We start from the raw sequence: 25,122 nt of genomic DNA, 5'->3' as shown, positions 1-25,122 counted from the left end.
TATGACCCAGCAATCCCACTTTGGGGCATTTACCCAAATGATCACAAACAAGACCATACTAAAGCTACCAGCACAACTGTTTTATTGCAGCATTATTTACCATAGATAAGATACAGAACCAACCCAGATGCCCCTCAGTAGATGAATGGATCAAGAAAATGTGGCATATATACACAATGGAATTCTATGCCTCCATCAGAAAGAATGACATTGCCCCATTTGTAAGGAAATGGAAAGACTTGGAAAAAATTATATTAAGTGAAGTAAGCCAGGCCCAAAGAAACATAGGTCCCACGGTTTCCCTTATTTGCAATAACTAGTATATGTCTGGGACAAGCAGAAAAGGTCAGATAAGTTGATGTTAGGCAAAATGAACCTCAAGATAAGGACTCAAGTGGTTTTTATTTCTTGCTATTGTTTCTAACATATTTATAATGTGATTTCTTTGTTGCTTTGTATGTCCTTTCTCCACGGTATACCTCTTGTTTTCACTGTATTTGATGTTGGTGTGAATACAAGATGCTATGTCGAAAAATGAACTTTACAACTTTGGGGGGGGCAGGGTTGGCATAGATGGGAGGGCAGGGATGGTAAGGGGAAACAAAGGAGGAGGCAACAATGCTTGATAAGAAATGTACTCATTACCTTGCTCTTATAATTGTAACCCCTCTGTATGGTATTTTCACAATAAAAAACTTCTTAATTAAAAAAAAAGAATATCTGATCAATGCTTTAAATAAAAATCAAAACTTTAACAGGCAAAGGCTGAGGCTGGGAGGTTCATGGAGAAGCAACCCAATGATCTATATTCATTTTCATCAAAAGAAAATACATTTCACAAAGAGACCTGATTTTTGTCTTAATCTTAATGTCAGTGCAAAGATACAGGGTCTTTATATTTCTATTGTAAGAGTTGAAGACTCACGATCTTTCTTTTACATGGTAAATATGTTTACACAACTATATCTATGTATGCATATATTACTATGAGTCCAATAAAACCATATTTAAGCCAGAAAACATTTTGCTTGATGATAGCTTAATGAAAGTATAAGTAGAATTAAAGCCAAAATAAATTTTATTATTATTATTATTATTATCATCATCATCATCGCCAGAAAATGGGGATGAGTAGAAGAATTTGTTTCAACCTTTGCCACAAACATTTGCTGAGTTTGTTTCAAGACTTACCTCTGGCCTACTGCCTTGGCTATCTTCATAAAGCAGACTGAGTTGGAAACCAAAAGAAAGATGGTTTAAGCTTAATGAGTGATAAGCCTTGAACATCTACCCTTGTTTTCCTTGTAGGCTCTGGAGGTGTTCTCTTAGGATTTCCATGTTCCTGTGGGCAATGCTCCTACCTCCCTAGTGTGGCTTTCCTGCCTTCCAAGCATCTGATCCAGGGATTTCTTTGTCTTGTTATATGTTTCTGTTTCCTCTGTCAAGATAACACTTTGAAAACCCAAACATCTTTTGTCAAAGACCTAGTTTACCAAGAAAGAACATGGAGAAGAGGTTTGAGTCCTCATGCCAAGGCTACATACACCTTTAGAGCTCATAGTTGGTAACTGTGGTCAAATAACTACTCCCATAACCAGTGCAGGTAAAGTCTGCTGTGAAGTAATCACATGGCAATTTTTTTTCTGAGAAATAGACAGAGACGGCCTATGATTCCACACACTACAGGAGGTGACCTTCTACCCCACTGCACACACTTACGGTTAGCATGGCAAACATCAGTTGGCACACGTTGAAGGCGTGTCTCCAGTTGTGGTACAGAACCATCCGATAGTTTTTCCTCACTGTCAAAAGCCACCTACACAGTGTCTGGCATTAGGAGAAAGAAGTTATATCAGGCAGTTGTATGTGACTCCAGAGGACCACTGTCAAAGCCAGACCTTACCACCTTCTATAAACACCCATCTGAATCTCAGTGTTCCCAGGAGGGTTGCAGATCAGGAATCCTCACCCTCATTTTTAGAGGGAAACCTACAGTTCAAAGAGGGGAACTTGCTGTCCCAAGTATAATCTTTGGGTCTCTCAATGTAGAACAGACTTTACCTCATAGTCGATTTTAAATTTCTGTACCATCCCCAACTCCATGAACATCCGGAGAGCAGCTGTGATCATGGCATCAACGTCTAGGGAAAAGTCATCAAAATGGATGTCATCAATGGCCAGCTCAGACACCAGAGGGATATTGGCTGCCTGCAAAAGCAAAAGACATAAGTCAAGCCAAGTTCACCAGCTTTCCCAAACCCCATGTCCTGCTCTCCTTCCTGCTTATCAGAAATGCCACATAAATCAGGCCTGACCTGCACTTATACCCCAATACAGCTCAACTCTGGGTTGTAAATGTCTTTTGTTTCTGAACTGCAAAGATCCTAAGCAAATGAAGGAGGAGGGGAAGGAAGCTAATCGGAAGATAAAATATGCACACTGAATCTAAGTCTGCAGAATTTAGAATAGAGTCTAGTCTAGTTTATTGCAACTGTGGTTCCACAATATATTCTGATGCATATTACAGAGCAGTAAATGCAAGAAACATCTGGGCAGCCAGCAGCTGTGAATTTTTAATTGCTGCTAGTCAGAGGAGACAGTATAGCACTGTGCTTTGTTTCTTGAATCCTTAGATTCTATAGCTTGCATGTGTTCTTTGCTGTATATATGGTTATATATTCAGATGCATAGAAGGACCAATCAGCATATCTCTAGTACAAACTCTTGTCTTCATAAAATAGAGATAGTTGGAGTGTTGGCACAAACATGACTCATGAAAGGAACAAATTTTGCTATCTTCTTTAGCTTCATTCATAATTAGACTACTGGTGATTGTACATATTCAGGGTTTCCAAAACACCCATGTTAGGCAGCTGTCAGTGGACTGCCCTTGCATAAACCTGAAGAGCAGGAAAACAGCCTTTGGAAATTATTTTTATGCTGATTTTATTGGGTTGGCCATATCCTTTTGGCTTTTTTTTTTAATTGGGGTAAGGGAGTCACTTTTGTGTTTTTCAGATAATTAAGAAACCATCTTGTATTTGTATTCTTAGTCTGGGTATATATTACCCTAGGAGTAATTTATGCTGTACAATTATGGCTGAATGATTAATCCAACCCTTGCCCATAGTAAGCATTCCAGGACCCACATAATCAATCCCTCTTTCCCAGCACTATGCTTTTGCATGGACAATTGCATATCTGAGCTAAAATTCAAGAACGGGTTAGTTATTGCCCACAATATGGGATAACACATAGAAACATCAGAACAATTAATTTCTTATTTTGAAGACAGTTTATTTTTTTTTTTTAATATTTATCTTCTTAGCTAGGTGTCAGTGGCCCATGCCTATAATCCTAGCTATACTGAGCATCACCATTTGAAGCTAGAAATGTCTTCAAGATTCTATTTCCAACCACTGGAAGCATGGCTCAAGTGGTAGAGTGCCAGCTGTGATAAAGTGCAAGATCCTGAGTTCAAGCTCTATTACTAGCACACGCATAGAAATAATAACCCTCTTATTCTTACTAAACCATTTTAATGTGTGAATTGATTTGTAGACACTAGCTCCTGGAATTAATAAGGAAAAGCTATGAGATTCAAATATGGTGGTGGTAGACTCCTCTTTGTATGTGTACTTACAAGGAGTTCCTGACTAGGGGTTTGAACTCAGAGCCTTGTGCTTGCTAGGCTAGCCCTCTATCCATAAATCACATCTCTAGTCCTTGTTGCTTTAGCTACTTTTTATGGGCTAGCTACTTTTTTATGGGCATGTGTTCTGGTCTTGGGGCTTGAATTCATGGCCTGGATGTCCCTGAGCTTTATTTGCTTAAAGCTAGTGCTCTACTACTGGAGCCACACTTCCATTTCTGGCTATTTAGTGGTTAATGGGAGATAAGAGTCTCAAGGACTTTCCTATACAGGCTGTTTTTGAACCATACTCCTCAGATCTCAGCCTCCTGAGTAGCCAGGATTACAGGCATGAGCACCAGCATGTGTACAAGCATATGTACACACATGTATATAAATATATATATATAATTATATAGGTACTTTGTTTAGGTAATAATCAATGTTTACAACAGTAAATGGGCAAGGTATTCACAGCTAAGTGTTGCAATTTATCATGACTACTTTTCTTTCCTTGATTGCATTTTGAATATTGTCTTCTTTAATATGTGCTTAGTTGTCTATGGACTTATAATTAATTCAAACCCCAAACTCTCTTCCAGTTGTCTAAATCTCCTTTCAAAATGTTTGATGCTTCAGACCATCCATCAGTTTCACAAAGAACCTACTTCCTGGCTTACTACACTCCTCCAGTGTGGACTGGCTGTCCTAGGAGGGTAAAGGTAGATCCTTTGTGGGTGCCTTCCTCTATCTTTTATTTCTGTTTCCCACACTTTTTTTTTTACATTTTTAAAATTTTATTTTATTTTGTTGTAAGTATGCTATACAGAGAGGTTACAGTTACATAAGTAAGGTAATAAGTACATTTCTTGTCTAATATTGTTACCCACTCCTTCATTTTTTCCCACTATCCCTCTCCCCACCTTCAAGTTGTAAAGTTCATTTCCAACATAGTTTCTTCTGAGTTTTACTGTTGCATTGGTTCACCCTTTGTCCTTGTTTCACCATTTTGTTATTCCCTTTTTTCCCCCCAAATCAGATAATCATATATACAAGACGCAGGGTACCAGAATAAAAAACAGTGACAACCGGGGATAAACAAAAGGGAAAAAGAAAAAAAAATAAGAACAACAACAAGGTCAACAACAACTAAAAAACCTTGTTTTCATATCTTGGAGCTCATTTCGATTAGCATCATTTTTATTGTCATATGCACATACCTATTGAGCTACTGAGCTTTTGTGATCCTCTGCTAGGATCTTAGACATATACTAATTATTATAAATGACAGAAATCATGGAGCCTATGTTTCTTTGGGCCTGGCTTACTTCACTTAATATGATTTTTTTCCAAGTCTTTCCATTTCCTTACAAATGGGGTGATGCCATTCTTTCTGATGGAAGCACAGAATTCCATTGTGTATATATACCACATTTTTTTAATCCATTCATCTACTGAGGGTCATTTGGGTTGGTTCCATATCTTATTTGTGGTAAATAATACTGCAATGAACATAGTTGTGCTGGTAGCTTTAGTGTGGCCTTGCTTGTGACCATTTGGGTAAATGCCCAGGAGTGGTATTGCTAGATCCTAGGGAAGTTCTATGTTTAGTCTTTTGAGAAACTTCCATACTACTTTCCAGAGTGGTTGAACCAGTTTGCATCTCCACTAACAGTGGGGACACATCCCCACTGTTTTGGCCACATCCCTGTCAGCATGTACTATTATTTGTTTTCTTTCCTTTTTTTTTTTAACCTGTATCCTTATTTAAGGATTTTGTTTTTTCCCTCTCCTCCCTGAATTAGACAAGTGTATATACAAGATCCAGGGCACCGGCATATTATTTGTTTCCTTGATAATAGCCATTTTAACTGGTGTTAAGTGGAATCTCAATGTGGTTTTGATTTGCATTTCTTTTATGGCCAGAGTTGTTGAACATTTCTTCATGTGTCTATTGGCTATTCTTATTTCTTCTCTAGAGGACTCTTTAATTCTTTAGCCCGTATATTAATGGGGAGGTTGTTTCTTTGAGGATTTTTTTGTTGGAGGTTTAATTTTTTGAGCTATATGTATATTTTTGATATAAGGTCCTTGTGTGTTATTTAGCTACTGAAGATTTTCTCCCAATCTGTCGCACCCTTTTCTCTTTCTTGCTTTCTCATCTAACTTGGTGAGATATACCCTCTAATAGCTTTCCAAGAAAAGATTTGTAAAGACTTACAGTCTAAAAACGTTTTTAATATCATGTCACATTTCATTGATGTTTTGTCTAAACACAGATTTCTAAGTTGAAAATCATTCTATTAGAATGTCAAAGGCTTTGTTCTTTTAGCTTAGATTTTACTTTTGAGAAGTCAGAAGTGATTCAATGCTATTAAATTTGAAAATAAGTTCCCTTCCTACTTTTGTAGGATCTTTTGGCTGCCAGAGTTTTGAAATGTCACAATGTGTGCCTATATCAGTCCATTTTTCTTTGATGATTTCTTCCAGTCTTAAATTTTGTTTTTGGAATTACATTTACTTGGTCCTCCCATTGTCCTCCCATTTTTCTCTTTCTTCCTTCTCCTTCTTCTCTACTTCCTCCTTCTCCTTTTCTTATTTTCTTTTTATATTTTTCATTTTTTTCCCATTTTTAAGAAAATTTTAAGAAAATACCATTTTTCTTACTCTTCAGATTTAACATTGCAGTTTTTTTATTTCTAAGAACTCTTATTTGATTGTTCAGATATTCTTTTTAATAGCACCACATTTCGTCTCATCACTTCAGTATCTTTTACCCTTCAGAATTGCCATAATAATGTCAAATAATCTTAACTTTTTTCATTATTTAAAGAATGTTTTATTAGTTTCTGTAATCAAACCCACACAGATAAGACCTGACATATTTGATACATGCATTTATCCCTGTACAAGTGAAAAATTTAAAGTTTAGGCCAATATGGCTCTTAATTTCTGGACAATGTCAACTTAACTGGGATACTTTTTCCAAAGTTTAGAGCACAGTTAAAGTTCCCAAGAATTCAAATAATATATTTGTATATATATTTATGTTTATGTAAAAAGACCAATAATAGCAGTATATTATGCATCAGTAGCAGCAATAGCTTATAATCTTATTTGACATTTTCTTTTTTTAATAATTTATTTCACTCCCCTTAATTTACATTAGTTTCTGTTTTATTGCAACCAACAAATATAATGTAACTTTACTCTCAAGGGTTTAAGTATACAATATTGTTCACTATATACATTGTCTAATGACATCTCATAGATGAAAACTCCATATCCGTTGACTAATTTCTAGTTTCCTCCTTTTTCTAAATCCAGACAACCACTTTTCTATGTTCTGTTGTCATGAGTTTATTACTCCAACTACTTCATTAAGTGGTGTCTGTCTATATTTGACTGGCTTGTTTGACTTAGCACAATGTCCTCCAAGTTTATCCATGTTGTAGCATGTAATAAGACTCCTTCCTTTTTTTTCTTTTTCTTTTTTTTATTGTGAAAATACTGTACAGAGGGGTTACAATTACATGGGCAAGATAGTGAGTACATTTCTTATCAAGCATTGTAGCCTCCTCCTTTGTTTACCCTTCCCATCCTCCCTCCCTCCCCCATCCAATCCTCCCTGCCCCCCAAGTTGTAAAGTTCGTTTTTGACATGACAACTTGTACTTCTCATTGTTGCAACAGGTCCACCTGTATCCTTATTTAAACGACTTGTTTTTCCCCTTCCCCTCCACAAATTATACCGACATCAAATACAGTGAAAGCAGGGGTTATACTGTGGGGGAGGGACATACAAAGCAACAAAGAAATAATTTTATAATTGCGTTAGAAACAAATGTATGAAAGAAAAAAAACATTTAAAATACATATATTAGGGTTCATTTTCCTAACATCACCTTATCTGACCTTTTCTGCTTGACTCAAGACTCCTTCCTTTTTAAGACCGAATAACATTCCATTGGATATACATGCACCACAATTTCCATTTAGCCTGGATAAAAGTCCTGAGTTACTTTCTTAATTATCTGTCACCGAAGTATTTTAACCTGTTAGAGCTTTTCCTTAGATATCCAATCATATTTGGTTTCCCACTCTTGTTTAAAAGTGAGACCCTGAAAGTTTTATCAGAGCTTCTGGGGCTTCTCGGTAGGTGGAGCTGACAGAACGGTGTTCTTGGGGAAGCCATCAAAGTGAATATTGTTGTCTCTTTGCTCTTTCTCCACTCAGATTCCCTAGAGAAGAACTTCTGGCTAGAGCCTGGTGGAGAGTAGAGTTGGAGGAGACTAGGAGTTTGTCTGTAACTGTTGATTTAGTTCTGTTTTTAGCTCGTAATACTATCTTCATCTTCTCTGATGATCCACTAAAGACCTACTGCTACAGCCTTACTAGAGGATAAGCCTCCCATCTCTAGGGAGTCAGGAATGGGACAAAAGATCTGGGATAAAACTGTTTCTTAGACTCTTTTGCTATCTAGAGTCCCACCTTTACTCTCACTTACAAAGACACAGCCAATTTCTGAGATATTTGTGAGGAGGAATCTGTATTGTTGATATTGCCTCTCAATTTTATCCCCATTGCTAGAGAAAAATGAGTTTGGTTTTCTTGAGTTTCTAAATTACTTAGCATACATTTTTATGTTTTTTATTTTCTAGCTTCAAAGTGTTGTCATTGTTAAGTCCTGTCCCAATTTCTTTGGCTGTGAGAGTTTATACCTTTAAAGCATCCCTTTTGTTGCTGCTTTAAAAAGGCCTATGGAGGGAGAAAAGAAAATGTGAATGATTTAACCTATTATTATCTTTCAAAACTATTTGAAACTGTTTCTATTGAATACTTTAAATGGTTACTTGGAGAGCTTAAAAATAAGCTAGGCTTTAACTTTTTGTTTCTGTCTAGGTATATGAGCCTGGCTATAACCACGTGGATCTCCTCTTGTCCTATGGTCCTGAATGCTCATGGGTGAATGACTACACTTTCCAAGCTTTACTAACCATGGCAGCTTCATATTTCTTTTCCTTAAGAAAGCTCCAGACCAACTCTTCTCCCCTCTCATTTTTCAAGGATTTGCGCTTACAGATCTGCCCAGACTTTTGTACTCAGAAGTATCTGTGCCCATTGCAATTCGTTCAAATCAGTTTTTACACAAAACAAAAAAGTACTTTCAAGAGACAAGGGGGGGCCATTCCAAATGACACAAGTCTTTTTATCTCAGGAGAAAAGTTTGGTGCTGAATTGGCATAGGAAAATGAACCCCTTACACTTATCACCAAAGGAGGAAGAATAGTAAAGGAGCCAGCATTGCCGCTTCCAGGTGGCCCTGTCTTGTAGATTATTAATAGTGTATTCTCTCGTGCCATTATAAATCTTCTACTTTTCAAAGGCACTAAATTCACTTAATTATCTTAAAAAATAAAGAATATAGGCATTTTTTCATTATGAAATGTTAATGGAAAGGAAATAAGAACATTAGGTTGAAAAATGTAGTATGACCTCTGGTTCACCAAGACCTAGTCTTATTGACCTAGTCTTTTTCCCCTAATAGGTTGATTGATCCACAGTTAAATCATACCAGTCTATAGATCACCCTGAACCCTGCCGTAAACCCTTGCTGGCACTTGTAGATACATAAAAAGCTCTAAGACTTCCACGAATGCCTGTTTTTAGCTATTCTGAGATGTCTAGGTAGTCTTCACCCATACATTTCCAGGTCTTAGGATCTGGAAGGTGAAAACTAAGATGAACTGTGTCCATCTTAGGGAGGTGAGCATTGAGGTCTAGTCTGCAAAAGATTTAGAGACATTCTTCCAGTACTAAATTCTTTGTTTTAGAGACACATGCACTCTCTCTCTACTGCGAAACAGAAAAGGACAACATCTTTCAATCCTATAATTACTCTAGCCATAGGATATTAACAAAACAAATCAAAGTCAATTTCTCAAAGTGTCAGTCTTTCAACATTTAAATATTTATAAGGTGCTATATTCCTAAATCAAAGAGGAGTGTCACAATCCAAAATAACTACTGAATTAATAGCTAGGAAATAACATTTGGATAAAAGAACCATTTACTTTACTGCAGCAATAAATGAAAACACAGAATTATGAGTCCTGGAGATAATTTGAATAATGTTGAAGAAGTAAGACTCTAGCTGGCTGGGAGTACCTGATTTCATCTGACCATTCTTCTTCTTTGTTTAGGTCTTTATAGTTAAGTGGTTATCAAAGGAAGTCATAAAACTGCCTCCACTAAAATTGAAAAGGTAGCTTTACAAAGAGGCTGTAAAATGTGAAAATACAATCTTGGATCCCTTGACACATGAATATTACATTTTGTGATGCTCAGAAAAATGGGAAGAAACAACAAAGTAGAGGATAGACCAGCCCAAGCAATTTGAAGGTAAATGGACCTGTTGCCATTCATTCCAGCCCCCTCGCCTACTTACTACTCCAGAAAAAAATAAATTAAAAAAAAGCAGAATCAGGAGCCTTAGGATTCTAGGACTGATGGAGACAGGAGGTGGAGCTATGCGGATGTGGAAAGGACAGCATAATTCTTTCTTTTGTCGACATTTTTATAGCACATTTTATGTGCCAGGTACTGTTTTAGTATTTTATGAATATTAGCTCATTTTCTCTTCACAATGATCCTAAGAGCTTGAGAACCTTTAAGATTCCATGTTACCATAAAGCAACTGAAATAGATGGTAAACAAGCTGTTCGGATTGTTGATGTTATTCACAGAAGCAGATTTGAATCTGAGGAGTTTGACTCTAAAGTCTGGCTCCCAACCACTGTGCTACTTCTAAAAATGGACCCATATCAAATTCCTGTGATCAGCAAACTAACCTGGGTGCACCATGGCTACCCTTGGGATTTAACACAACACAGGTGATTGGCCCAGTTGGTCCATTTCTGATGATGAGTAGCCTGGACCCATTCTTGATTTTTATTTATACAAACCTACTTGAGGATATCTCTAAACTCTCACAGCTGACTTTGTAAAACATCCTGACTATTAACTGTGTGTTGATTGGGGCTAATTAAAGTCATTTCTTGAGGGACTGAGACCATGGTGAGAAAATAACTTGTCCTCAGAGCAGGAACTCCAGACAGATGATGATACTAGCACAATGTTAGTAAAAAAGTAATACTTAAGTTCTCTTAAATATTTTATCTAAAAGGCATTGATATAATTAACTTGAACTTGTCTAGTCTATCAACAAGGACACCTGAGGCTGGTCATCTAACCGATGAGCCTTCCAGAAGGAATATTTCAATATTTATGTATTGAACATAATTCATTTTCCATCTTATGCACCAAAATGCATGGCAGAATCTCTTTGTCACTTCTAAAGCTAAACATCTCCCTGCTAGTGTGTTAGTATGCAGCTCTAGAAAATAGACTCTTCTTTCCACATGCTTTTCATGGGTCTTCTTTGCAGCAAGATAAATAAGAATTTATCTACTTTTACTTATAGATCCAGTAAACATTTATATTGGTTTGTACCATAAAAGCACATGAAGCTTTATAAAAGAGGTCCCTACTCTTAGGGTTCCATAAAGCAATCACCTGCAGTGAAGAAGCAATCCATCAAGTGAGGAAAGTGGGGTGTGGAACCTGACACTTGAGACACAACTCTCTGTTTTGAATTGTGCCTGAATTTATTCTGGGATGGATGCTGATGTTCTTGAACACGTACACACACACACGTGTATATCCATGAACACAATGTCATAAACATGCTTGATTTTTAATCTCCTCTTTGGCTTCTAGTAGGTATTTTATAAGCCCATTCTGCCTTGCACTTCTTTTAGACTGTCCTTCCACATGGAAAAACATTTTAATTTTGAATGATATATGTTAGTATTTGATTTAAGCTGATCATTTGGAGATGGGGGCAAAAATGCTTTCGAAATGAAATTATATAGTTTTTAAAATATAATGGTTAGTGACAATATAAACTTAACATTAATAAATAAAAAAAACCTAAGAACTCAACCCAGTTTAGATAGGCTATTTTTGTTAGTGCTGAGCAGAATACACATTAGAGGGAATATATTTTTCTCACCTTGGTGCAGTTACTGAGCTATATTATATATCAAGCATTGTGCAAAATGCTTTATAGTGTCTCATTAAATCCTGAAGAAACTTTGCAAGTAAAATTCTACTGTTAGTCCCAATTTAGGTCCATAGATGAAGAAATGGGTTAAGAAGATAAGTAACTTGACCAAGGTGATAGAATTAAAAAATGCTGGGACTAGAATCCAAGCCTAATTAATCTGTCACCTGTGTTTGTAATTACCCTACATTGTTTATGTCTCAGGTTGGGTTCACTGTGGTGCTGCCATGATATTACTTCCACAGATTGTTTTCTATGTAGCTTTTTAAAAACATAGAGGTACTGGGCTTGACCTCAGAGTCTTGTACTTATTAGGCAAGCACTCTCTGAACCTGTTTTGTATTTGGTTATTTTGAGAAAGGGCTTCATCTGGACTATGATCCTCCTATTTTATTCTATAACTGGGTGACAGAAAGGCACCATCACACTCAGCTTCTTCCCTGTGATGGCCTGGAAGTGAAATCCTCCCAACTTCCATAGTCAGGATTTACAGGTATGGATCAATGTGAATGCTCTTCTATGCAGCTTAAAAAAAAAGTTCCCTCCTTCCTTCTTTCCTTTTATCTTTCTTCCTATTCCTCTCCTTTCTCTCACCTTTCTTTCTTCTTTCTTCCCGCTATTCCTTCCTCCCTTCCTCCTCCTTCCCTCCCTCTTTCCTTCTAATCTTCTTTTTTCCTTCTTTCTTTCCCTCCTTCCTTCCTTCGTTCCTTCGTTCCTTCCTTCGTTCCTTCCTTCCTTCGTTCCTTCCTTCCTCCCTCTTTTCCTCCCTCCCTCCCTCCCTTCCTTTCTTTCTTCCTTCCTCTCTCTCTCTTTCTTTTCTTTTTTGGTGACTCTGTCATCATTTGTAAGCTCTATTCTTAAATGACAGCCATAATTGTAGCTAGTGCTTTTCACATGACTAGTGCAGAATAAATGTAGGTTGGTAGCAGGCTAAAGTGCACAGCCTCGGAGGCCAAACAGATGTATATTTGATTCTTGAGTTTTCTACTTGCTAAAGTAGCTTCTCTTCTGAAAGGGAAAGTAACAATCACTCTTGCCTGTGGTCATTAACAAGACTTGAGGCCAGAGACTAGCACAGTGCCAGGCCCAGAGTAAACAATCAGTTCAGGATCCTATGTTAGTTTTCTAAGACTGCTTGTATTTTCTAATACTGCAATGTATTTTCTCAGAAGTATGGAGACTAGAGGTCTAAAATGAGGAATTGGTAACTTGTTCTTCTCTTAGGGCTAACCCTCCTTGGCTGGTAGTTTTCTCCCTGTGCTTTATCGACATCTATGTCATCTTTTTATATTAGAAGGACATCAATTGTATTGGACTAGAGCTCACATACGTGACTTCATTTAGGCTTAATTAGTTTTTAAAAGACCCTACGTTCAAACATAGTCATTCAAAGGTAGTAACCACTAGGGCGTCTGCACATAAATCATAAGTGAGATACATTTGACTCCATATCTATTTACTGTTATAAATGAACTAAGTACCCCAAATCCAGGCATTCATAATAAACATTTCATGTCAAGATTAAGAATAGTGGCCTCTCAGAAAGTGTCCTAAAGTAGCCTAGGCAAGCTAGAAGGGTGTAATAGAAAAGTGTATTGTAGTAACTCCTGGCAAGAAGTATGTTCAGTACTGAGTATCCAAGATGCAAGGGAGGGGAAAATGATTCACTAAATGTAATACTTCCAAAGGCAAGAATTGGGGGAGGGGAGAGGGATCAGTTGCAGACTTGTAAATGTGATGTTAGGCTACCTGTTCTGCTAGGGAAGGAGGCCTGTAGGGTGCTCCTGTGAGAAAAATCCCCAGATTGCTCCTTCGCAGAAAGCCGTAGCTTTGGCCTGCAGCTCTGCTCCTGCCTACTCCCTGGCTATCTCAAACCTGTGCAAAGTCTCTCATGTCAATTCTCATAGTGTATTTCGCTCTTTGCCTTTGTATTATTACCCATGGTCTGCTCTCTACTAACATTCCTATGCTGTCATTCCCCAGCTCATCCATTCAACAAAGACTTAGTGAGAACTTCTGAGGTGTCAGCAATGTTGCTAAATGCTGTGTAGGCATTTTTATATCCATCAGGCAGGGATGTCCTGTAGGGCAGGATAGAGAAGAAACTGTATGCTTTGTTTTATGATAATAACCACAAAGACTATCTATTGGAAATTCTTCCTGTAAATAGTAGCTAACCACAACTGACATATAAGAGGGATGCCATCTCTGAGAACACTCTTCAGAAGAATGAGTGGTTAAAAAGAGAGGTTTGATAAAAAGCCTCATTTGTTTCCACTTTGGGTTTTGGTGATGCCGACTTCAGTACTTAAGTATTTGGTCCATGAAATTTCTGGTCTCACAAAGATCTGTAAACGTTGTGGCCTTGGAGTTACATCACCACCTTCAAAATGTTTACCTAACTCCTTTGCCCATTCCCATGGTTACCCTCAAAACTTTATCATCACCATTATCCCTGCAGTCACTTAGAACTCCAGGCCAGAAATACTTGACCCTTTTCACTGTTTCTGGTCCCATGTGTTGTTCACATCCTACCTTCCCCAGATAGGATTCTCCAGCTCAAGTTCATGCTCATGCTTATACTCTTGATCCTTTGAGCTTTTGGTAAAACCCAGCTAAAGGTACTTCCAAATGTATGTATTTGAGTAGCTAAACCTAGTGGAAGAAAATGTATAATTGGACCAATTAATCCATATTAAGAACTGGATCACAAATCTCAAATGAGTTCACATTCCTACTACATTTGTCTGGTGGTGAAATGCTTTTTGTCCTTCTGAGTTACTATTTCACATCTCTCTTCCCAGATCTCCTTATACTCTTTCTTCCTGGTTCAATCTCAATGGAAGAGCTTTTCTGTGTTTTCTTAAGAGGGCTAAGGGGAAGTGGCACTGTGGCTCAAGTGGTAGAGCACTAGCCTTGAGCTGAGGGACAGTGCCCAGGCCCAGAGTTCAAGCCCCATCACAGAGAACGAGAGAGAGAGAGAGAGAGAGAGAGAGAGAGAGAGAGAGAGAGAGAGAGAGAGAGAGAGAGAGAGAGAGAGAGAGAGAGAGAGAGAGCGAGAGAGAGAGAGAGAGAGAGAGAGAGAGAGAGAGAGAGAGAGAGAGAGAGAGAGAGAGAGAGAAACGCTAAGGATACCCTTCCACATTTGTATCTTTGTATCTCTGTTCGTGACTTCCATTTTTTTTCTCTTGATACAGTTAAGGATCATGGCTCATTCTAATGCAACCTATCCTCATGGGTTCTATTCACATCCTTTCTCAAGGACTATGGGATGTAATTTTCTTTCTTCTCTGTATTGCCTTTCCTCTAAACTGGGTTGTTCCAATGAGCATCTAAACTCATTCCTACTATTTTTCTTTTCTCTTGTTTAATTATTAGCATTAATTAGTTGTACAAAGGGATTTTATTGTGATTTTGCATACATGTATGTAATATAATTTGATCAAATTTACCTCCTCTATATTATTCTTCCTTAGCTCCCCTCCTTAAATAGAAAATTTAAATCAAGTACAATTTATTGGTTGATATAGGAAGACTAACCCATCTGAAAAAAAGAATAAACATTGCAAATTTATAATCTAGAAAAGAATCAAAGCATACTTTTTTCACCATTCTGGTTACCCTTATAAAGACACACCAGGTAAATAAAACCCTTTTCTGCCTTATCTAGTCTCCTCTTATTAAATACTGAGATAATATAGCACCTCTGCTCCTGGCAACACTATATGGACAATTCTTAGAAGTGTCATGAACTGCAGGGTGAATGTAAAAAGCTTTTGGCTCTTATCTAGTATTACTGGATATAAACTACAGGCATAAGACAGCAGTTATTTTTTAATATTTTTAAGGTCACAAAGGATAAATGATTACAATAACATTTCACCTACTGACTCTAGGTTTTTACCAGTAAATCCTCATATTGATTTTACAAACTGCAAATCTTTAATTCAAATAGTTCTGATCACAGTATAAATTCTGAAAAATAAAATCTTTTTCTGAATGAAAGATCTATGAAAAGAGAAGATGAATTTCATGGTCTGTCAAAGCAAGAATGTTACAGTTCATAGTTTGTCATTGAAAATGACATAAAATACTTGCAGGTAGATTATTTATATTGATAAAATTACTCTTCAGCATTTGAAGCTGTTTTCTGGGAAATAAAAATAAAATATCAAAATGGTTTTTTGGCAGAACTAGAAATTTGCTACTTCAGACTTAGGTAGTGGAAAATAATGTGGATAAATGCCCAATGTCATTTCTTTGAGTCAAACACAACATATGCTGGCATAACCAGCAGTGTCGACCATTTTTCTCATCAGACGCCTTTTATTTTACCATTTATCTACCATCATTTTTACTGGAGATGTGGCAATTCATTTTTAACTGCCTTTCCTTTCCTTTGTTTTTGGTTATTGTTCTTTTTTATGCTTCCATTCCAGAAGTCATGAAACATTAAATTCATATTTCAGTCAGATGACATTTCTCAAAAAAGGATTCTTTCCTTTCTGGGTGGTGGCTGTAGAATTAAGAAGCTAGTTAGCTTTCTCATTTGCCTGGCTACAGGCAGTGGTCCTTACTTTGGTCAGCTGTCCCATCAATAAACGTGTCATAAACAGGCTGATTAAAAGGAATATGGCCAGAACAGATAAATCCCACATCCTAGCTCCCTAAATAAGTAGGAGTTTGTGTGCCATGGGGATGGATCCAGAGTCATCTTCCCATGATAAAGATGTCAAAAGATACAATACTGAAAATAACATGTGTTCATCTATATAAAAACAGAAATGGGTTATGTATTCTCTAATCTGCTATTTTAAACCCATAAGTAATTTTTACAAATATGAATCACAATTATTTAATGCCAAATATCTTTTAAGAACTGAACAGTTCTGTAAATATTTATATTTTACAGATGGAAGCTAAAATACACTGAGAACTCACACATGAAATTATAAACATGTTCCTTCTATTGCTCTGTCCCCCATTTTAATTTTTACTTCTCCTCATTGGCGGAACAAGTGGTACCACATGCTTAACAGCAGTTCCTGTTGCCAGGAGCATTTATAGACAACAATTCTAATCACAGCTTTGATGCTCACTTGAGCAAGTTACTTCACCCCACTATGCTATATGAAGCTGCCCATTAAGCCAGAACACTTATCTCAGAATTGTTTTGATGGTTAAATTAAAATGACACGTGTGAGGTGTCAGGCTTATAGTAGGCATTCAAAGGATGGTAGCAATTATAGTTATTACTATTAATATTGGAATTATACCTAACTTGAATACTTTCTGAGGCCCTGGGCTATTATCAGAGAAGGTGAGCAGTGGTTTGCTGTGGCTTATGAATATCAGCGCTGCATGGACAAATGAGGTCACTGGGAAAGGGAACAAGTCAGAGATGGTTGGGGAATGTCTGAGGCAGAAGGGGAGATGCTGGCTCAGAGCTTCCGTCTCAGCTTTAGTTTCATTTACAACAGTACATAATTTCAGCTGCACATAAGAAACCTTGCCACCTTTGCTCAGTAAAATACAAATCACTGACTACCCGATTTTATTTTAGGCAGTTAGATAGTTAGTACATCATTAATTCCTGCACATCCTCAAGCTCAGTATCACTGTCAGTTCAGTTTTATTTCCACCTCCTTTCCAAGCTCCCTGGTTGGAGGTAAAGACCTGTTCTCGGAGTGTCTCCGGGTATTCTTAGGCAATATAAATCTTTAGGAGCTCTTCCTTTTTGAGACAATTTACAACTCAAAACAGCAACACATTTTCTTTTCAGAGCAGAAATACCAACAATAAAAATGGAGCAGCTCTGAAATATGCATTACTGTAATTAAAGTGATTTGCTCTTTGGAAATTTCAGATATGAATTTTTATTGCGACTATTACTCAATGATGAGTATCATAATTAAAGGGCCTTCCTGAAAATAGTATCTATGCCCACATGTGGATGTCCTGTGGCATTTCTGATTAAAGAATGTGGTCACTGCTGGGCGCCGGTGGCTCACGCCTGTAATCCTAGCTACTCAGGAGGCTGGTATCTGAGGATCTCGGTTCAAAGCCAGCCCAGGCAGGAAAGTCTGTGAGACTCTTATCTCTAATAAACCACTAGAAAACCGGAAGTGGCGCTATGGCTCAAGTAGAAGAGTGCTCGTCTTGAGCTGAAGAGCTGAGGGACAGCACCCAAGCCCAGAGTTCAAGCCCCATGACCGACAAAAAAAGAAAAAAGAATATGAACACTGCCAAATGGCTCTAGTCAAGACTCTGCCTTTCTCTTGACACCTGTGGACATGCTCTAGGCCAGTAGGTGCTCAGAGTGGTGTTTCCTGGTGCAGTTGTGGAAGCTGTTAGCAAATGGGTCTTAATGGAATGGTCAAAAGTGGCCGGGCATGTTAGTCACTTTCTGTCACTACAACATACCTTAGAAAGTCAACTTAAAGGAGGAGAATTTTTGGCTCAGGAGTTCAGAGGTTTCATGGTTGGCTATCCTTATTGTTTTGAGTTGGGGAGCAAGATGCTCACCTCAGAGTGGTGGTGATGAAAGAGAGTGAGAAAGGAAGAGAGGGAGATAGATAGATAGATAGATAGATAGATAGATAGATAGATAGATAGATAGATAGATAGATAGATAGATAGATTTTTGAATCAGGAAAAGAGAGCACACAGGTAAACAAAGGTATGCCCCAAGTGACCTACTTTCTCTAACTAGATCCTATCTGGTACAGTTTCGACCTCCTCCCTATAGTCCACTCAATTATGAATTCACTAGTGCTTCAATTGATCTATTGGTAAAGTTAGATCCTCAGTGTCCCAAGGCCCCTGCACCAGCAACCAAGACTTTAGCACTATGGGGGATAGTTTAAATCAAAACCATAACACTGGAAAAGTTGATTCTCTATTGAAATGCAATGCTCATAAGAGAATAAATAAACTGTGCAGAAAAGTGCAGAAAAAAAAGTAAAAACGAAAAGGGACTATTTGGGAAGAGAAAGAAGACCAGAGGAAGGAAGGAGGGAGGATAAGAAAGGGTAACGGAGAGAGGGTGTAAATAATCAAGATACATTTTATATATGCATAAAAATGTTATAACAAAACTAATTTTTTTCACAATTGATATATGCTAATAAGAATTTTTACAAGACACTTATATACATTTTGTACTATGTAAATATTTTCATTTAATTGAATGCCAGAATACTTTTGGAGAATATGTCACATTTCTATATAACATTCTGTGGAACAGTATTCTATGACATGCCAGTTTGGGTAATATTAGCTATTCACTGATATTATTCTTAGGTTCATAACAAATCTCTTGAGAGCTTTTAGAAATAGATCAATGCCAGTGGTCTGCCCTACCACTTTTTAATTGACCTGGAGTGATACCTAGGTATTGATACCTAGGTATTGTTTTTAAGCCTCCTTTCCCTAGATGAATCTAATGCCCAGTCAGAGCTGAGACATTGGGCCCCTGACTTATACCTATCATCCATCTGAATTATTCATTTTCTAGTACATGGAGCTAGAGTGAATAAGTAGAAACTAACTTTCTGAGGTTCTAATACGTTAGAGAAAGAAATTTGGATGTTTAGGTGATGTATCGATTTGTTGTTTGTATGGGCTCAGTCAATCTGCACTTCTCTCTCCTTGACTGTGACCATTTTCCATAGGGAGAGGGAAGACCTACCCAGAACTTAACCTGAAGAAGAGCTGCATCTGTGGGTATACTGATTTTATGCAAGTGAAGAATACTTTTTCCTCTCAAAAAATGGCAAGAACCCCTGCTGTAGATCAACATACTAAGGTCTCTCTGCGATTTATGACAGCCTATTTCTTATTAAGCTAGAAGCTACTAAAAGCTCCTGAGATGTTCCTCATTTGTGTCATTTCCCTGGAAATAGAAACAGGACAGAAACCTGGCCGGTAGAACCTCAGAAGGACATGATGTAAAATTTTGTTTATAATTTGTCCCCTGTACCTGAGCTTTCCTAGAGTTTCCTAAAATAGAAAACATTCTTTTTCCTCATGAAAGAGCCAACATTTATTAAGCAATACCAGCAAGAAAAACTGGATTTTTTTATGTAGAAGGTTAATTTCATATCCTATTAAGCAAACAACAATCTTCATCTTTTTTTATTTAGGAGTGTATAACAAAATGGCCTTTAATACTTATTATCTATAATATGTTAGGATAAAGTCAGACTCTGTCCATATTGTCATCTCATTTAGACCTCACAAAATGCTTACAGTGAAATCACTTGTGCCACTTTCAGGCACTAAGAGACTAAAGGTATGAGAGCAACCAAGCTGGGCTATGAACCCACATCTGGTAAATATGATGGCCAACTGGATGGATGAGCTGATTTCCACTTCTGCACATCCCACTACCAGAGCAGGAGGCTAGATTCCACACGAACTCACTAACATGCTCACAGTTAAGAAAGTGGCAGGTTTTCATCTCGCCTGAATATTGGCTCTCATTTTATTTTGAATCATGTTCAAAATAGCATCTAAATTTCATAAAGAAGTTGCATCTGAGTTTCTCCTCTGTGTCCTGCTCTGGGTTTTGAAACAGAATTGTTCACACTTTGAGGAGAGTAGCATGTCCCATTCTCTGGGTTCAGGCTTCAGTACTTAAACACACAAGTGGGAGATCACTCCTAAAGGGAAACCACACAACCTGTGTATTAGACCTGGGTTTAGGCTTTAACTGTGACCTATTAACTCAGTGAACTTCAGTGACCTCTTCAGGCCTCTATTTCTTCATCTGTAAAATAAATTATGATATTTATCTCACAGAGTTGCAGATGAGCCAGGTTACAGCTCATGTCTCCTGAATTTAATTTCCAGTAGAAACACACAATCAAATGCATAAAAGAAACTTGAAATGCATTCCAGCTTTCCAAAACTTGTCATCTATGAAGCTCAGATTCCACTTTGCTGTCATTTGTTGATTCTTTCATTCAATCATCAACTTATCACTTTATTTGTTCAATAGATATCTGCTGAGCATCTACTATGTTCCAGGTATGGCATTTTGTGTAATATACTGAAGACACAGCAGTTTGCAAGTACCTGAGAGTCTAGCTAAGGTAAATTTGGCTGGGATCTTTATTTTATCTTATTTTTGGCAATACCGAGTTTTAAACTCAGGGTTTTGTGCTTGCTAGGCAGGCACTCTATCACTTGAATTATATTCCTAGCCTTTCTTTGCTTTAGATACTTTTCCGATAGTGTTCTGTGTTTTCTTGTCAGAGTGATCTTCCTATCTATACTTCTTGTGAAGTTGGAATCTCAGATGTGTGCCACCATGCCCAGTTTGTTGGTTGATAAAGGAGACTCATTATTTTTTTTTTTTTTGCCCATATTAGCCTCAATCTGTCATCCTCAAAATCTCTGTCTCCCTGTAGCTTGTTTTGTTGAAATATAGTATCATCTTCCAGCCTTATATTTTTATATATGCCCATTGTAGGTACAAAGAGATGAAACTTGCATCCTAATTAGTTAGTGTGAATCTACAGAATTAACATGAATGTTAACTGAATCAACAATTATAGTAGATCTACAATTAGTATTTGTCCACTGTTAATTTTAATCACTCTTGAATATGGTTACTTTCTAATCTAGCCAAACCTCTGGAAAAGCAAACAGCAACATTGCTCCATTTTGCTGCTTGAAGTCAGCAAACAGCAGATGCCCAGGTTAATCAACAGAGCTACCTCTGAGTGAGCTCTTACAGTTCAACTGTTTGCTCTATATTAGACTCAAGTCCTTAAGTGGCAAGATTTGTATGGGCCTTCAAAGGCTTGGAATTTAACAAGTTTTGTTATTGAGAGAGAATGCTCACCCATCATGTAGCTTAAATTGACAGGAGCCTGGGTTTCCAGCTGGGAATGGCTTTAACAAGTTGAGAACTAATTTTTCTTCTTTTTCAGTATTTCGTTTCCTTTGTTGGAGAATACCCTAGCAATTGATTCGTTTGTGCATGTGGTCACATTAATTGGCTGGATTATTTTTTAACAACAACAAAAGCAAACAACAAAAACCAAAAGGAAAACTTTATGACAGAGAAGTTCAAGTAGCCTGAGTGGGTAGCCCTAGCATCTGCCGATCAAAGTCCAGGTAACAGACTTATTCTTTGGCTCTTTCCTCTAATGTTTCTCTGGGATAAAAGAGTAGCCTTACTGCTAAGTAGAATGAAGCGCTTTTTAAGGGCAAGATAATTCACAAGATCAGGTATTGCTAAAGTAACCTTGGGGATTTACTTGGCATTTATAATTCGCACTGTCCATGGCTCCTGCCTCTAGTAGAGGCCTGCCAACAAGCCCCGGCTCACCTCCCCCAAGATCCCATGGTCACCAGGCCTTCCTTTCATCAGGCAGCTAAGACTGGGGAATAGCACCTATTTTCTATGCACCTTGTCGTTCTGCACATTAAGACTTCCTGCTCTAAGGCGGGTGCCGGTGGCTCATGCCTGTAAACCTAGCTACTCAGGAGGCTGAGATCTGAGGATCTCGGTTCAAAGCCAGCCTGGGCAGGAAAGTCCATGAGACTCTTATTTCCAATAAACCACTAGAAAACTGGAAGTGACACTGTGGCTCAAGCGGTAGAGCGCTAGCCTTGAGCTGAAGAGCACAGGGACAGTGCCCAAGCCCAGAGTTCAAGCCCCATGACTGACAAAAAACAACCCAAAATAACAACAACAACAACAAATCTACCTGCTCTGATATGGTTTCCTTCTTTTGCAGTAGATCAAGGGTAGGGAATGAAGACATAATTCGTGATACAATATTTATAAAACTCTTCATTTGCCAGAAAGAAGTGACTACCTGTGTCCAAACATCTGCCCCCAACCTCATCCCATGCTTCACCTCAATCCTTACATCTGAGGCCCACTTGAATCATCTTCTCCAGCTGACAACCAGACAGCCAACAAAATATTTTTTCCTGTTGCTGGGTGACTGGGAGTATTTTGAAAACAAGTCCTATAAATATGGCAGCGGAATGTTCTGCCATTGGTTGGTTGGGCTTTCTGTGCAATGCTGACGCATTGAGGCTGGCAGAGAAGTGACAGGTGGGAATAGCCAGGCACATATATTACTGGACTGATGTTCCACTGGAGAGGAAAACTATTTCAAGGCTGAGTGACAACTATAACATACCCTGTTAGAAAAAAAATAAATCTCCCTGAGTCTACATTCAGGAATCTGAAGAATAGTTAAGGGAATACTGCAGAGAAAAGGAGAGGTGGGGGAAAGAAAACCCACAAATAACCACAAGGTTGTCTTACCCTCAAAAACCCTGCTTTTCATGGTCTGATGATAATTCTTTCTATTCAAGAAATATGCAGGTATTTCTACACATCTTTTGTAGAATGCTTGTTGGTATTTTCCTTTCTTCCCTCCCTTCCTTCCTCCCTCCCTCTTTCCCTTCCTTCCTTCCTTCCTTCTTTCTTTCCTTCCTTCCTTCCTTCCTTCCTTCCTTCCTTCCTTCCTTCCTTCTTTTGTTCTTTCTTCCTTCTTCCTTTCATATTTAAGTTCAAACTAGAACCTCATCCTTACTAGGCAGGAGCTCTAGCCCTTTATGAACTATGCCTCCAGCCCTTATTTTGTTCTGGTTAGTTCTGAGATAGGGTCTTCCTTCCCACTTAGGAATGTTCTTGGACCTTGATCTATCTATTTTAGGCTAAGATGACATGGGTATACCACTGTGCACACTTATGCTCACCTTCTTTTGTTGGGATGTTGAGATGGAGTCTTATGGACTTTTCTGGCTGTGCCGGCTTGGAACATTGACCCTTCCAATTTCAGCTTCTCATGAAGCTAAAATGACAACTTTGTATCATTGTGTCCAACTGTAAGTTGGGAAGAGGTTTTGCGAACTTTTCTGTCGGCTGTCCTTGACCTTCAGTCCTCCTATCCCATCCTCAAGTGGCTATGTTTATACAGCTCAAACTTCTTTTAGGAAATAATTTTCAAAGGTGCCAAGAAGGACTTTTAATTTTTTCTTCATTTCTTTATTTCCAGTATCCCCTTCTTCACCTTTTTCCTCTGACCTTCAAGTCAGGCATCACAGGATGTGGTCAGCGTGATGGGTAGCACTGGCTGAAGTTTATCTCATCTGTCCATTTAAAATATTTGCCTTCTAGGGGGAGGATAAGCACTGTCCTGTCTAAACATCTTTGGGATTCATCTTTGCAGTCACAGAGAACTGTTTGGACACAAGTAACTGCCTTTGCTAACACCAGGTTAATGGTTCACACACAAATCTGCCAGAGAGCCTCTAGGAAAGAATGCCCCTCTGTTAATTGAATTCTAATGAGGCCAGGAAGTAGATTAGAAATTGAGCCATTTTACTATTCTTTTCAAGCATTGGATGTAAGGATTTTTGGCCTATTTGATCTGTAGTCTCCACTAGGTCATAATTAATTTGTGAAGAAATAACCAGAAGTACTTTGTAGGTTATTGGTTGATCTGGCTAAAGGGGATTTTTTTTAATGGTTATATATCAGAGACTCCAGCAATCAATAACAATAGAAAGATGCTGGTCTGGAATGAGCTAATAAGATAGTCATTAATGAGGAGTTCCTGGGCCAATTGAATTGGAATGTTCATGGAAGTCATATTTATCTGCCTTCACATATTTGGATGAAAATCATATGAGAGTGACTGTCAGAGGGATTATGTGTGGAACTAGAAATCCCCTAATGGTATAATAGAATATTCTGCTTAAAACTATAATCTAGCCACTATACTTGGGAAACTACTTCACCAGACAGATCACTTGAAGGTGTCACCCAGAATCTACACAACCTGAGAGAGTCATTGTGATCATCTCACCTGTGCCCCAGGAAATGTCTTCCACCATAAAAAAGGGCATGGGCCCTGAAACTCACTATTTGAAAGTTATGTGCATCTATAACTCATCTGGGAAGGGCAGAGAATATGTTTCCTGCTGGTGACCCTCTTTTTTCTAGAAGAATGGGTCCTTATCTCACTTTACCCATCTATTTTTTCACCTGGATACTGGCATTTTTTCTCTGAGCAAATCCCTCGTCAGAGAAGTGTATTCATTATCTTGCCCATGTAATTGTAACTACTCTTTACAAGTATTTTCACAATAAAAAAAAAGACACACACACACAAATAATCCAGAGTTGATTGATCCAAGAATAGATATGTAAACCAATCTTGGAAGATTGTCTAAATCGAAACATGGGAACCATTCCTTTCTACAGGGTTGTGCTGAAAAATGAGAACCTAGGATCTAACAGAGGACCCATTTACTCCTCTTGGAATAAAGCCTATGTACCTAGCACACCTGAGGACTAGAAGATGCAATGTCCCAAGGTACCACTTGGGCGC

At 38.0% G+C, this 25,122-nt stretch overlaps 1 protein-coding gene across 1 annotated transcript in view; it reads right to left on the bottom strand.

Moving 5' to 3' along the window:
- Pde11a (phosphodiesterase 11A) overlaps positions 1-25,122 on the bottom strand; it is a 352,033-nt gene that overhangs the window by 88,519 nt on the left and 238,392 nt on the right. Inside the window, exons 11-12 of the mRNA XM_070020261.1 lie at positions 2,062-2,208; positions 1,720-1,827 (exon numbers count right to left, since the gene is read on the bottom strand). Coding sequence (XP_069876362.1) covers positions 1,720-1,827; positions 2,062-2,208 — 255 coding nt within the window. The remainder of the gene's footprint in view (positions 1-1,719; positions 1,828-2,061; positions 2,209-25,122) is intronic.

This window comes from Dipodomys merriami, unplaced genomic scaffold (assembly GCF_024711535.1).
Source record: "Dipodomys merriami isolate MVZ:Mamm:240054 unplaced genomic scaffold, mDipMer1.0.p SCAF_1, whole genome shotgun sequence".
Taxonomy (NCBI): domain Eukaryota; kingdom Metazoa; phylum Chordata; class Mammalia; order Rodentia; family Heteromyidae; genus Dipodomys; species Dipodomys merriami.
The sequence above is the reverse complement of the archived record's forward strand: the minus strand, read 5'-3'. Positions and strand labels throughout refer to the sequence as shown.